The following is a 13,259-nucleotide window of genomic DNA, read 5'->3' on the forward strand; positions in this document are numbered from 1 at the left end:
GGAATGCTTGGACTCTTATTTCTTCTGAACAAACATTTCTGTAACTCGGTGTAAGGGCATTGTTTCTTGCTCATAGAATCGTCTAGAATTCAGATCTATGACATTGAGATAACTTATCATTAAAAGCATGAGGCCTTCTGATGTGATCTTGGAAAACCGCGACATCCTTTCCCCTCGTGTGTCCACACAACGTTCAGATGTGTGACCAAAGCATTTTATTCCAGTCTTTCTGTTAGATCAAATTTTACTGATATATGATATGGAATAACAGTTTTTTATATTGTAAAGGTAAAACACTGCGGGAAGGAAAAACTCCCTTTTAACAGGAAGAAATGTTTTGGCATAAGTAGAAAACTTCTGCTGAGATAGTATAAATATCAACACTTTACCGAGTTCTTTTGATTCCTCAGAGGCATCCAATAGAAGACAAAACACTGGTCAGTAGACCATTTAAGACTTTATTACTTCTAGAAGGGAGATGCGTCCTGCATGACACGCTGCCGCGGATCTGAAAATTGTGGTGTGCCCCTAACAGTTTTATTAGAGAAGCTCTCTCATTTTAGTCTAAACAACAGCTTTCCAGTAAATTTCCACAGACAATGTTCCCTCTTATCTATATTTTCCCAGGCAAGCATGAGCGAGAGTCTGCAGCTTTCTACTTCTCAAGGACACGTGGTCTCATGCCTTTATTTTTCAGGCTGTGTCCACTTAATACTACACTATATAACTTTATAACACTTTTTAATAAAAAGCATAGCATTATTGAGGCACAAAAATAATGACAACAATAGTCATAACCTCAAACCCAACCCCCAGCATCTTTTGTTTCTTGTGTTTTGTTTACATGTAAAGTAAATGTAGGAGCGTGATGAGCCGTGCTTGCGGGTCCCGCGAAAATTTGCAAGCAGATTTGCGTCGCAAAAACGCGTTTGGCTCGCGAATAAAACCACGCGTGTCAGTTTTTGTGTTGCATTTTGTACCCCTCGAGTTTGAAAAATCTGAGCAGAGTGAAGCTGACCCCCCAGCCACTTGAAACGTAAAGGCAAATAGGCGGAGCGGTTAGTGCTACGTTTGTGCAGATTTGTGCAGGTAAAATGAGCGTTTGTGCTGCTACAGTTTCTGAGATATTAAACTTTATTTTATAGGTCATTCAAAGGTCACCATCCCCCCAGACTGCTCCAAAACCGGCCAAAATGGTCTACTTTTTTAGTGCTAAGTTTGTAAGTAAGTTTGCTAAGTTAAGTCCCTGTCCTCCTCTTCAGTTCGCCTCAACATACGCTCGTCATATTCTGTGACATGATTTACTCTGAGGTGTTTGACAAGGTTGGTGATGTTGCCACAACCATACATGCCAACCGTCCCGATTTTTCCGGGAGAATCCCGAATTTCAGTGCCCCTCCCGAAAATCTCCTGATTTCCCACCCGGACAACAAAATTGAAAAACCATATCACAGAGTTCATAGCGCGGCCCAGCCAATTCCAGTCTCCAACAATGACGGCAGCTGCTTAGTTTTAATATTACTCTTATTTCTCTTTCTGGGTCGCAAAAAAACCTTTAACATATTTTCAGGTGAGAATGTAGCTGTGTAAACTTCAAATATCTGAGCCGACACATCGTCTTCAAACCCCCGCGGTCTTTCACTACTCGGGTTAAACATGATATATGAGTCACTTTGATAACAATAAAATGTTCTTGTTTGGCTTTTTCAGTGTTTTATTTGTTCGTGAGTAAATCGGTTTGGCTGAGATTAAAGTTATTAGATTAAATTAAATTTAACTTTATTAATCCCTCGGGAGGGTTCCTCCGGGGTTTTCACACAGCTGAATAAACGTCAAACAGAAAACTGATTAAACAGAAGAGTTTACGTCAGTGTCCTGTTATATTTTAGATAGCAAGGAGCAGACGGCAGAGTTTCACTCCACCGAGGGAGCTCGTGACGTACTACGCGGCTTTCTTTAGACCGCGAAGGCGGGTCCTCAGGTGGAAGCAGCCTCTGAATTTGGACACCCCGCTGTTTCCAGGCCGGCCAATAATAACGGTGACATTTAACGTATTTTATCCGATAAATAAACACTGTAAAATGTGCCCTTTTGATTGTCTCCCTAATTCTGAGGTCTCAAGGTTGGGAAAGTATGGCCACAACATCTCACTCTTGGAGCACTTTTTTGCCACATGTATCGCAAACCACGTCTCAGCTGTTTGTGGAGGTAAAATACGTCCGCACATGACTCCAATTACGCTCAGCCATTGTTGGGAGTGCGCGCGCCAAGGGGCTGCGAGACATTTATACAGCCGTATTTCGCACATGACTATGAAAGGCGGAAGAGGAAGTAGTTCCTTTGAATGTAGACAATCCGAATGATATACAGTGGGGCAAAAAAGTATTAGAATTAGGGGTAGAAAGAATCTAACCATCATGCATTCTCACTAGCAGGTTTCAAAAGCATTATGTTTAGAAATAGAAATAAATTTTTAGAAAAGAGAGAGACCCAAACAAGTAAAAAGATGTATTTGGACAGTGACTCAGATTTTAGTTTAAAAATGACACGAGAAAGTTTCCAGGAAATAAAATAGTCATGAATAATAAATCTGGAATGCACATGTCCTGTTAGCTGTTTGTTTGGTTTAGTCATTTTTTATTCCTCTTTAAATACCCCTAAGCATAGAAAATAAATACAGATTTTTCAGGTTCTCCAAACTCTCAAAGTCACAAAGTCACAAACATTTAAAAGACAAAAAGAAAAAAAAAAAAAAAAGAACAAATAACAGAAGAAATAAATCTTTCTGTTCGTTTCTGGTTTTCCCATCATAATTGTTCCTTTTATGTTCTTACTAACATAAAATACTAAATATTAAAGACAGGTCTTTAGCCCAGTTCTACCAAAACCAGAAGAAAACACAGAGCTCAGATTTCTTCTTCTCTGGCCGTTTCCTTTTGGGATCACAGTTTAATCCAGTTTGAGTTTTTCTGGAGCTTTTTGCTGCTCCTGCTGGTTCCATAAAGAAAGCAAACATGCAGAATAAAATGTGAATTCAGCAATCTTTAATAATTTTGTTTCCAAAGGTTAAACCAGTGCTGTTGTATACCAGTAAACCTGCCGTTTAAGGGGGATTTAAAGCTGATTTATGGAGGTAGTTTGAATGTGAGTGACGTGATAACAGCGCGCTGGCTGTCTCACTCTCTGTGGATCTGCTACAAAGCTTACAGTCTTTAGTTTAGGAGTCTTCAGTCTGAAGATGTTTCCACCTTAACTTGCTCTGAATATCTTTGTGTGGTGCCCGGCCACTCTGAGGAGTTCCCCAGACATCAGTTTTGGGTCCTCATCTGTTCACATTAACCAGAGATACAATTTAGCTTATCTGCATAGATTGCTGTTTTTTGAAAAGCTAAATAACTGGTTGTTCTTATTATTTCATGTGATGATATACACTGACCAGGCATAACAGTATGAGCTCCAGCCTAATATTGTGTTTTCCCTCCTCTTTGCTGCCAAAACAGCCCAGTCATCAAGATATGGACTCCACACAGGCAGTGTGTTAACAAAAGATCCCATAAGTCCTCTCAGCTGGGAGGTGGGACGTCAGACATGTTTGTCCAGCACGTCCCACAGATGATTGTGTGAGTTGAGATCTGGGGAATTTGGAGACCACCTCAGACTTGTTGTTGTGCTCCTCAAACAGTTCCTGAACCATCTGTGCTTCATGGCAAGACGCATTATCCTGCCGATGGCAGTCACAGCCATCAGGGAATACTGTTTACCAGCAGACCAATACTCAATACCATCTTCTGTTTACTTTCTATCAGAACCAGGACTTTATGTCAGCAATCTGAGCTACAGCAGCTAAGGTTTGGACCACAGAGCCAGCCTTCACTTCCTACGTGTATCAATGAGCCTTGGCCACCCATGACCCTGTCTTTGGTTCTTTCTGTTGTTTCCTTTGACCACTTTTGATAAAGACTGACCACAGCACACCAGGAACACCCTACGAGTCCTGCAGTTTTTCAGATGTCCTCACTCGGTCATCTAGCCTCACAGTTCAGCCCTTTTCAAACTCGTTTAAATCCCTACACTTGAATTTTTCCTTTACCTCAACTTAAAGACTAACTATTCACCTACTCCTGATGTAGCCCTCACACTAACAGGTGCCATGATGAAGCGGTAATCAGTGTTATTCACTTCACCTTTACCTTCACCCATGATGTTATGCCTGATCGGTGTATGTCGGACAGCTGAGCCTTCATCATTTGTGTGGATGCGTGCTCTGACACTGAGCATTTGTGTGTTCACACGCTCAGCTTAAACACACGTCTGTGTGCTTTCACTGTTTGTGAACGAGTTCTTGAGTTGTTGGTGAAATTCACAAGTGATGCTCTTTGTTAGCATCATCATCATCCTCAGTTCAGGTGAGCTCCTGCAAGACACGAGGTCAGAAAGGAAATCCAGATTCTTGTTATTATGATTGTTATTGTATTATTCTAACATGAAATATTAACAAATTAATTCAATCACCCACAGTTCATTGATTGACTGACAGGTTAGAGTGTTACCTGTGGCTCTCTGTCGATATAAGGACACCATAAGAAGAGTGGAGATGAAGTACGGACAGAACACCAGCAGGTAGCGCATCAGTGCAAAGTCAGAGTGAAGATGACTCGAGTTTGGGTGTGGAGCTCCTGAAATGGGCGGGTTTGCAGTCTTAGGTTTACCTGCAGAGAGAATCACACCTGTTTAGGTGAAGGTGTTGATGAAAAAAAGAGCTGAAATCAGAGTGAAGCTCCTCACGTTTGACAGTGATCCAGCTGGGTGGAGACTCTCCATGACCGCTGATGTCACACTTGTAGAGGCCTTCATCAGACCTGGAAACATGCTGGATGGTCATGCGACCTGTAGACTGGTTCCCAATAAAGACACCATCTTTATAGAAAGCAGCTGGGAGGTTGGAGCCGGTGGTGTTTGTTTTACAGAGCAGAGTGACGTCATCTCCCTCCATCACAGGGAGGACAGGACTCTGCAGGATCACTGATCCACCTCAACACAGAGACAAACTACAGCATTTCATCCATTTACACACAGCTTCATCAACACTAACTCCACACACTCAGCTTACCAGTGACTGTCAGGTTAACCATGTTACTGATGGGACCCTCTCTGGACTCACACCAGTAAACTCCACTGTCCAATGTGAAGATGTAGCTGATGTTACACGAAGAATTAGTCGAACCAGCTGGTTTTCCCCACCCATCTCCACACCGAGTCCTCTGTCGTTTGCTTGTGTTTCTCCTCAGAGTCCATCCAGCAGAGCTGTCGTCCTCCTCACAGCTCAGAGACACAAACTCTCCTTCAAACAGCTGAGAGCTGCTGGGACTCACAGTCAGGCGAGCTGTGAGGAAAAGTAGTCAGACATTACTCACTGAACCTCACACTTTTACACTTTGAGTCTGTCTGTCGTACTGTCAAAAATGTATTTTATTGTCATTTATTCCAATAATCTACAGCAGGGGTGTCAAACTGCAGGCCTCTAGAGCCGCTGTCCTGCAGGTTTTAGATCTCACCCTTGGCCAACACACCTGAATGACATGATTAGTTTATCACCAGGCTCCTGGAGAACTTCAAGACATGTTGAGGAGGTAATTTAGCCATTTAAATCAGCTGTGTTGGTTCAAGGATACATCTGAAACCTGCAGGACACCGGCCCTCAAGGCCTGGAGTTCGACACCTGTGAGTTACAGTTTTCTTATTTATATATAAATTGTATTTTACCAACTTATACGCTTTAACTCTAAGCTAATGTAGAATTGTATTCACTTTTTTAAAATCAAGTCTTTGACTTCATGAAAAGTAAAAGTGGAAATTCTTATTTCTTCCATCTCAGTGATTTTTATTAAATTGAATTAAAGATCCTCACTGGTCTCTGAAGCTGATGGACATGTAAATAAACTGCAGTTTAATTAAACAGATTTTATGTTTCTGCTGATTATTTGAAGAATAATTCTTGCTACAGTAACAGGTATGCACTGCTCATAACTGAACCTCTCATGCTGAGCACATCTAATTACAATTACTTTCCAGAAACACTAAAGTCAGACATGGTGTCAGAAAGAAAATGCAATACTACCAAACAACCAGAAGAGGTCAGGATACAGACATTTGTGAAACAACAAGTGGACGTACACGGCTGACACAAACACACTTACTGTAGTACTGAGGTCCAGGATCTAAAAATGATGCAGTGGGACCGACTATCAAAAGATTCCAGTGAGTGTAAATACAATGTCTTGAAAAAGGATTCATACCTCTTTACACATTTTATCACTTTATAACCACAAACTTAAATATTTCATTGAGATCTTCTGTGACAGACCAACACAAAGTAGCACATAATTGTGAACTTGTATGACAATGATACATGGTTTTAAAAAGTCTGAAGAGTGTGGCGTGCATTTGTATTCAGCCTCCTGTACTCTGATACCTCCAAATAAAATCCAGTGCAGTCAGTTGCCTTCAGAAGTCACCTAACTAGATCATAGAGCTCACCTGTGTGTGATTTAGTCTCATTATAAACACATCTGCTCTGTGACGGCCTCAGTGGTTTGTTAGAGAACATTAGTGAACAAATCATGAGGACTGAGGCACTCACCAGACAGGTCAGGGATAAAGATGTAGATAAAGTTATAGTAAGGTTAGGTTATATATAAAAAACAAAACAAAAAGCCAAAAAGGCACTATTCAATCCATCATCCAGAAATAGAAAAAGGATGCTGCACTCCAAGACATGACCATCCACCTAAACTGACAGACCGAGGAAAGAGAGCACTTATCAGAGAAGCTTCTAACAGGCCCACTGTCCATTTGGAGGAGCTGCAGAAATCCACAGCTCAGGCGGGAGAGTCTGTCCACAGGACAACTGTGAGTGTGCATTCCACATATCTGGCCTGTATGGAACAGTGGCAAGAAGAAAGCTATTGTTGACAGACAAACAAAGGCAGTGTTGGGGAGTAACAGAATGCATGTACCCGTGTTACGTATTTAAAATACAAAATGTAACTGTATTCCATTAGAATTACCTTTTTTAATCGGTGGTAATCAGAATACAGTTACTTTGTTGAAATAAATAGAATACACAGTGGTCATTTCCGGTTCCATATGTTTGGCTGTCCCCTCTCTATGCCTTCTCCAATTTTGTGGATTGAAAGCAGTCGGGCGCAGGTTTAGCTGGGCATATGTCATATATAGCATGGCTGAGAGCGGGTTAGAGAAAAACACGTGTCCTCTTTTTAAAACATTTCTATACTCAATTTCCATATGGGATGAATACAGTTTCTCTGATTCTGATTGCTGGAAACCGAAACAAAACACACAGTAAGGCTCTAATGTAAGCGTCCTGTTATTGTTGGTGGCGTCAGTTACACAATGGACCCAGAGCCAGCAGTGCACGGGCAGGAAGGCATTTCTTCATTGGAAATGGGCTGATCAACGTACTATTGCTTTGCGGTTGTTATTACTATTAGTGAAGGATACTCGCGAACAAGCTAACATTGTTAGCTGGCGTTAGCTGAGGTTAGTTCATAGACTGCAGACTGTTAGGCCAAATACTCATGTACGCCCGTGTGTACTTGTGTTTTCGCCGGACTTCATAAGTTTATACGGTGTCTAGAACGCAGTGTGTGATGAAATCACAGCTCCTGAGTTTTTGCAGCCATCTCCTCTTAATTCATTTGTGATTATTATTTGCAATGGAATGACACATGGCATAAAAAATATACATGATGTAGAAGATTTCTTTAAGAAAGAAAAAAAGAATTTGAACTGATTTGAATTGCACAAATCTTTAAAATATAATTGATCATATTTGGAGCAGCTTTCAGGATCTCCACGTATTAACATGCTGGTTTTAGACTTGAAGGATGGCATTAACAACCTGCTAGCAGCAAGTAATCATTTTTGCATAAGTGCTCCAATGTTTTTGGTTACGTCTGATACCCACCAGCTTGATAGCTAGCTGGGGGTTCAAGGCTTGCTAGAGACGGCGAGAACACCGAATTCCCAGCAAATCATTTTCAGACCCCCGCGATCTTTCGCTACTCAGGTTGAACATGATATAAAAGTCACTTGGATAATTGAAAAATGTTATTGTTTGACTTTTTTCAGTGTTTTATTTGTTCCTGAGTAAATCAGTTTGGCTGAGATTAAAATGATAGTTTTCACAGCTGTAGGAGGCTACCAAGGACTTGAGACTGGGAAGGAGATTTGCCTTTGAACAAGACAATGACTGGAAACATACAGCGAAAGATACAATGGAATGGTTTAGACCAAAGAATATTCATGTGTTAAAATGGCCAAAGTCCAGATCTAAATCCCATCGGTGGCGAGACTTGAAAACTGCTGTTCACAGATGCTCCCCATCGAATCTGCCTGAGCTTGAGCTGTTTTGCAACGAAGAATGAGCAAAGATTTCAGTCTCTGGATGTGCAAAGCTGGTAGAGACATACCTCAAAGACGTGTAGAGGAAGGTGGCCCTACAAAGTATTGATGCAGAATCCAAAACACGGCAAACCAGATTTGATTTGCTTAAAATTTTGAAAACCATGCATCTTCTTTTTCTTTTTTGTACCACTTCACAATTGTGTGCTACTCTGTGTTGGTCTGTCACAGAAAATCACAATAAAAATTATGTTTTTGATTGTAAGATAACAAAAGTGTAAAAGTTCAAGACCAACAAAATCAAAGTTTTTCAAGGCACTGTGTACAATTCACTCTGGATTAAAGGAAATCCAAAATAAATTCAAACTTGCGCTCACAGTTCTTGTTTTTTAGATAGATAGATATTCGGTACTGTAATTAATCCTTCAAAAAGAACATTTCAAAGAAATCATTAAAAGCTAAAATTTACCATGACGTCTGTGCTCTCTGCGATTATGTGGAAACTATGATGACTGTAGTGGAAACACAAGGGAAGTGAAAAATCTCACTTCATCATTGGATGTTCCCTAGAAGCCTGAGACTGTTGTATCCAAGGGATGATCCAGCCCTAACTATTGGCTTTAGCAAAAAAGAAAAGAGTTTCTGTCTCCTGAATCCAAACTGGAAGCTGGTTCCACAGAAGAGGGGCCTGAAAACTGAAGGCTCTCCCTCCCATTCTACTTTTAAATACTCTAGGAACAACAAGTAGGCCTGCAGAGCGAGAGCGAAGTGCTCTAATAGGGTGATATGGTACTACAAGGTCATTAAGATAAGATGGGGCCTGATTATTTAAGACCTTGTATGTGAGGAGCAGGATTTCGAATTCAACTCCTGGATTTAACAGGAAGCCAATGAAGGGAAGCCAGTCTCAGACCAACAGAATAGACCCAGCAGAAGAAGCTACTTCCATTTAGGAGTTTTCAAGGCCTCTGAGGATTTCCTCCAGTTTTTATCCATCTATTGGTATCAAGACTGCATCTGTGAGATTTTCTACCACAGAGGGAATTTTCCGCGACTGCTACAGCTGCCAAATATTTCAAGTGTGTACTCGTCCATAACTCAAATAGAAGAACAAATATAAGAGGAGGAAGACTCTGATTTTAGCCCTGCTTCGCAACCTGCTCTTCTACAAAGAAAAAGAAACATCCTTGACCTGAGATTTTCATCATAAACTGGTTTCCCTCTTATTGGACTCAACAGACCGTGGGCAACATCCAGAACCACGTCTAGCCTTCCAGTGTCATCCAGGCTGCCCAGCTTTCTAGCCTCATTTCCACCAGTCTGTGAGGAAGTCTTACTGTGAGGACCTTACAGGGTCCAGTTGTTCAGCACTCCAGTTTGCTTCATATCAGGTCCTCACCGGTGAAGCTATGAGCCAACTGCCTTCGTTCCACCTGCGCCCTCTTTAAAGAAGAAGCTCTCACAAGCATCTGTCTGCCGCTCTGCCTGGGAACACTCCAGACACTGAGCCACTGTTATTTGAGCCTGAGCGTCCAAAGCTGCCTAAATGTCCTGAGCTGGCCAACCTCAAACACTGAGTGTCCTGAGTGGGTCGAACCTGAGCAGCCGGTGTGCTGGATGGTCCTGTGTTGTCTGTTGTTATATCCTCGAGTAGGACTGGACTGCTACCATGTTCCTGCCAGGCTTCCACAGGGTCTTCACTGCCTTTGTCACCAGCTGACTGTCAAACCACTGGAGGGTCCTCGCCTCGTTCTTCTTTGACACGTTTCTCATCTATCTGACGTGCCCCGCCTCCACAACCTCCAGAAAAGTCCCATCACCCTGCTTTACTCTTAACTGCCCTTCTGCTCTGCTTGGTATTTGAGTCGACCTCCTGAACTGCTTTTCATCAGGTAGCAGAGATGAGCAGGCTTGAAGGAGCTTTACTGCAACAAACTCTGGCTGTTTTTGTGCTAAAGTTCTGAGAGGCTATTAAAAGAAGGAGCCACTGTCCTCTCTAACAGTTAGATCACATGAAATACATCAAAGATTTGGACAAATGACCCAACACCTGTAACAACATCCACCCAAGATACACAGACTGGTGTTGCTGCACAGCAGCGTATGTATCTGCATGTAAATGATGTTTCTGTCACTGTGCATTTGAGATGTGAGTTGAAGACTTGAACGTTGTTGTTTCCACGTGTGTGGGCATCATGGGATCATCATGGGGTTAGCACTGGTGCCTCACACGAGGGAGCGTGGGTTTGACTTTGTTCATGAATTTGCAGAAGTGTTGATTTTTTTCCATGAAATTTAGATGAAAATATTTTTCCAAAGAAATAAAGTTTCAGTTTTAATGTTGTTTAAACATCTTTCAGAATCAACATCTTTGTAACTTGTTTCCACGTTAAGTTATTTTGTACTTGTGGGATAGTTTATCAGTTTTGTTGTCTATAAGACCCACAAACATTTCTAGAGAGCAGCAAACATACAGATTTTAAGCTTTGGGTCTTTTCTTTCTTCCTTCTTGCTCAGGCAGCGGTTAAAGCTGGAAAGTCTTTGCATGACAGCTGCAGAGAGGATGTGGTGTCTTAGAGCTGCACCACAGCCTGACCGTCAGTACATCAGCAGCAATAAATGCACAAAACATGAGATCATTTTGCTTATTTCTGACTTTCAGACACTGGTATAACAGAAGCTCACTGACCTTGGTGTGTCGTGCAGATCAGCACTGCAGTCAGAACTAAAAGAAAGCAGCAGGTTAGTCTGAGGTTTCGCACTCATGAAGACGACAGTGACACCAACATTTTCCACTTCACTTCTCTCAGTGTGGGGCTGTCTGGTTTGCTCCAGTTCATAACTGTCCCTCTCCTTCTTACTGCCAAAGTTTAAACTCTTTAAACTGGTTTGTGACTAAAGTCGGCTTCAATTATCTTTTAGGCAAATGTTCAGAAACTTGCCAATACCAAAAGGAAAGAGATCTTAAAACTGTAGATAGGTGTGGATCAGCCTGAAGGATAAGGTGTGATTGTTTAATACTGCAAACATCGGTTACCAGTGATATCATTTACTCTGAACTCAACCTTAGATTAGGGCAGGAGAAAGGGATTCATATCTTCTCTCAAAAATCCTAAAAACTCTGAACACGACGACTGTTTTAGAACATTTATTGCAAAACCTGCAGACCAGCTTTACACTCTGACATGTTATAAACCCGCAAACTTGCTGAACATTGAGTTTCTGAGGTTATTGTTAAATCTCAGCATCCATAAAAACATATTGTACTTACAGAGGAGACACAGCAGCGTTGTTTCCTCCATCCTCTGTCTCGGAAATGTTACCAACACTCTGGTCCGCTCATGCTCACGTCTTTTAAACCCTCCTCCTTCCTGTGATTGACTCTGTGGTTTTCTCACCTTTTACCTTCTTGCCAGCTTCTTTAGTTTTGCAGCATAAAGTAACAAAGAAGAGATAAAACTTAAAAAAAGGTTAATATGAAGAGAAAACAGCCACAGATGATACGTGCATGGTGCGTTCACTGACAGGAAAATAATGATGGTTTTTTTTTTTTGTGCGTTTAAGCGAAGAACCTGAAATTTCTATTTTTAATCTGAAAGATTCATAAACTTTTATTTGTCTTGGTTTTTTTTGTTTTTTTGTTTTTTTTTTTTAAGTATTGAACCTAAAACATGTTTTCTTATGTAAATTAAGTCTCCAGCTGGTGGGAAGAAAAACACAAGCTGCATTTTTTTCCTTTAGGTGTGAGCAGTTCAGCTGAGAGGAAGTGAGCTGCGGGTGGGGGATTTTCTTTTCTTTAACAGGAGTGTGAGAACCGCTCGCTCCTTTAACCACTAACATGTACATTTCCTCAGGTTCAGTAGAGCAAAAACATACCCATGATAAACCCTCAAACCTGAGGTCTGACATCTGATTGTGGTCCTGAATCGACATCACTCATCCACAGGCCTCAGTGCACAAACTAAACGGCACTTTTCAGGTTTAGCTGGAGGTAGAAATGCAGTGAGGACAAAGGAGCTTCTGAGCGCGCTCGGAGCGCTGTTCTGTTCACGTCACTTGTTTCCAGGTGAGATGAAGTTCAAGCAGAGCACCGATGTGGAGCTGAGTGTCACTTTTCTTATTAATGCTCAGTTAATCAACAAGCATCACAGCACACAAGAGCTTCCCGATGATCCTTTTTTCATTTGTTTGTGAAGTAAAGTTATTTTCAGCACAAGTTTACTGATCTGTTGAATCAGCTGATGCAAACAAACTGCTGAGCAGCTTCATGTGGAACAAGCTTGAACACCTCTGCTCTTAGTGCAACAAACAGGAAACCACAAACGTATAAATGATTAAATCTTTGTGTTATAAAATAAAAGCATCACTGAGGTGAAGTGTGGAGGAGCTGCTCAGCGGGTTCCCTCAGTTTTCCACATAATGTGGAGGCGTTGTTTCGGCACATGGTTCAAACAGAAAACACTTCTTCCTCTTCAGTGGAAAGCTATAAATAGACACTGATGTGACAGACAGACAGGTGCTTTATGTATGATCTGTATACTGTGTTACGCCCACTGCGGGCCCCACTGTGGGTCTCTGTGCTTAGTGTCAGCCTACTCTATGAGCTCCACACGGGCCTCAAAGGCCAAACAATTCAAAAGCTTCACCAAAACAAGACACCACTCATGTAGCTGGACCCAGGCTCACCCCACTTATGCTCAGCAGCGCAGAGCTATCCAAACCAGAAAGGCTTTTACTTTGAAGGATTCTGCACTTCCCTCTGAATGAAGGGAGCTCAGAGCTCTGATTGTGGAAGAAAACATCAAAGGCAATCTGAGTTATTTTTACTGTCACGT

The 13,259-nt window shown here is 41.6% G+C and overlaps 1 protein-coding gene across 1 annotated transcript; it reads right to left on the reverse strand.

Annotated features, from left to right (window-relative positions):
• Window positions 1-2,625: 2,625 nt before the first annotated feature.
• Window positions 2,626-11,750, reverse strand: LOC146712880 (Fc receptor-like protein 2). Its single transcript, XM_085445075.1, has 6 exons — window positions 11,696-11,750; window positions 11,114-11,149; window positions 5,111-5,383; window positions 4,786-5,031; window positions 4,551-4,709; window positions 2,626-4,414 (listed from the first exon to the last, which is right to left on the reverse strand). The coding sequence occupies exons 1-6, from the start codon at window positions 11,724-11,726 to the stop codon at window positions 4,398-4,400; spliced, it is 762 nt and encodes a 253-aa protein (XP_085301201.1). The 5' UTR covers window positions 11,727-11,750; the 3' UTR covers window positions 2,626-4,397.
• Between the last annotated feature and the right edge of the window lie 1,509 nt (window positions 11,751-13,259).

This window comes from Copadichromis virginalis, linkage group LG3 (genome assembly GCF_057382275.1).
Source record: "Copadichromis virginalis isolate Kocher_CV1m ecotype Utaka linkage group LG3, C_Virginalis_male_GT1.1, whole genome shotgun sequence".
In the NCBI taxonomy this organism is placed as follows: Eukaryota; Metazoa; Chordata; class Actinopteri; order Cichliformes; family Cichlidae; genus Copadichromis; species Copadichromis virginalis.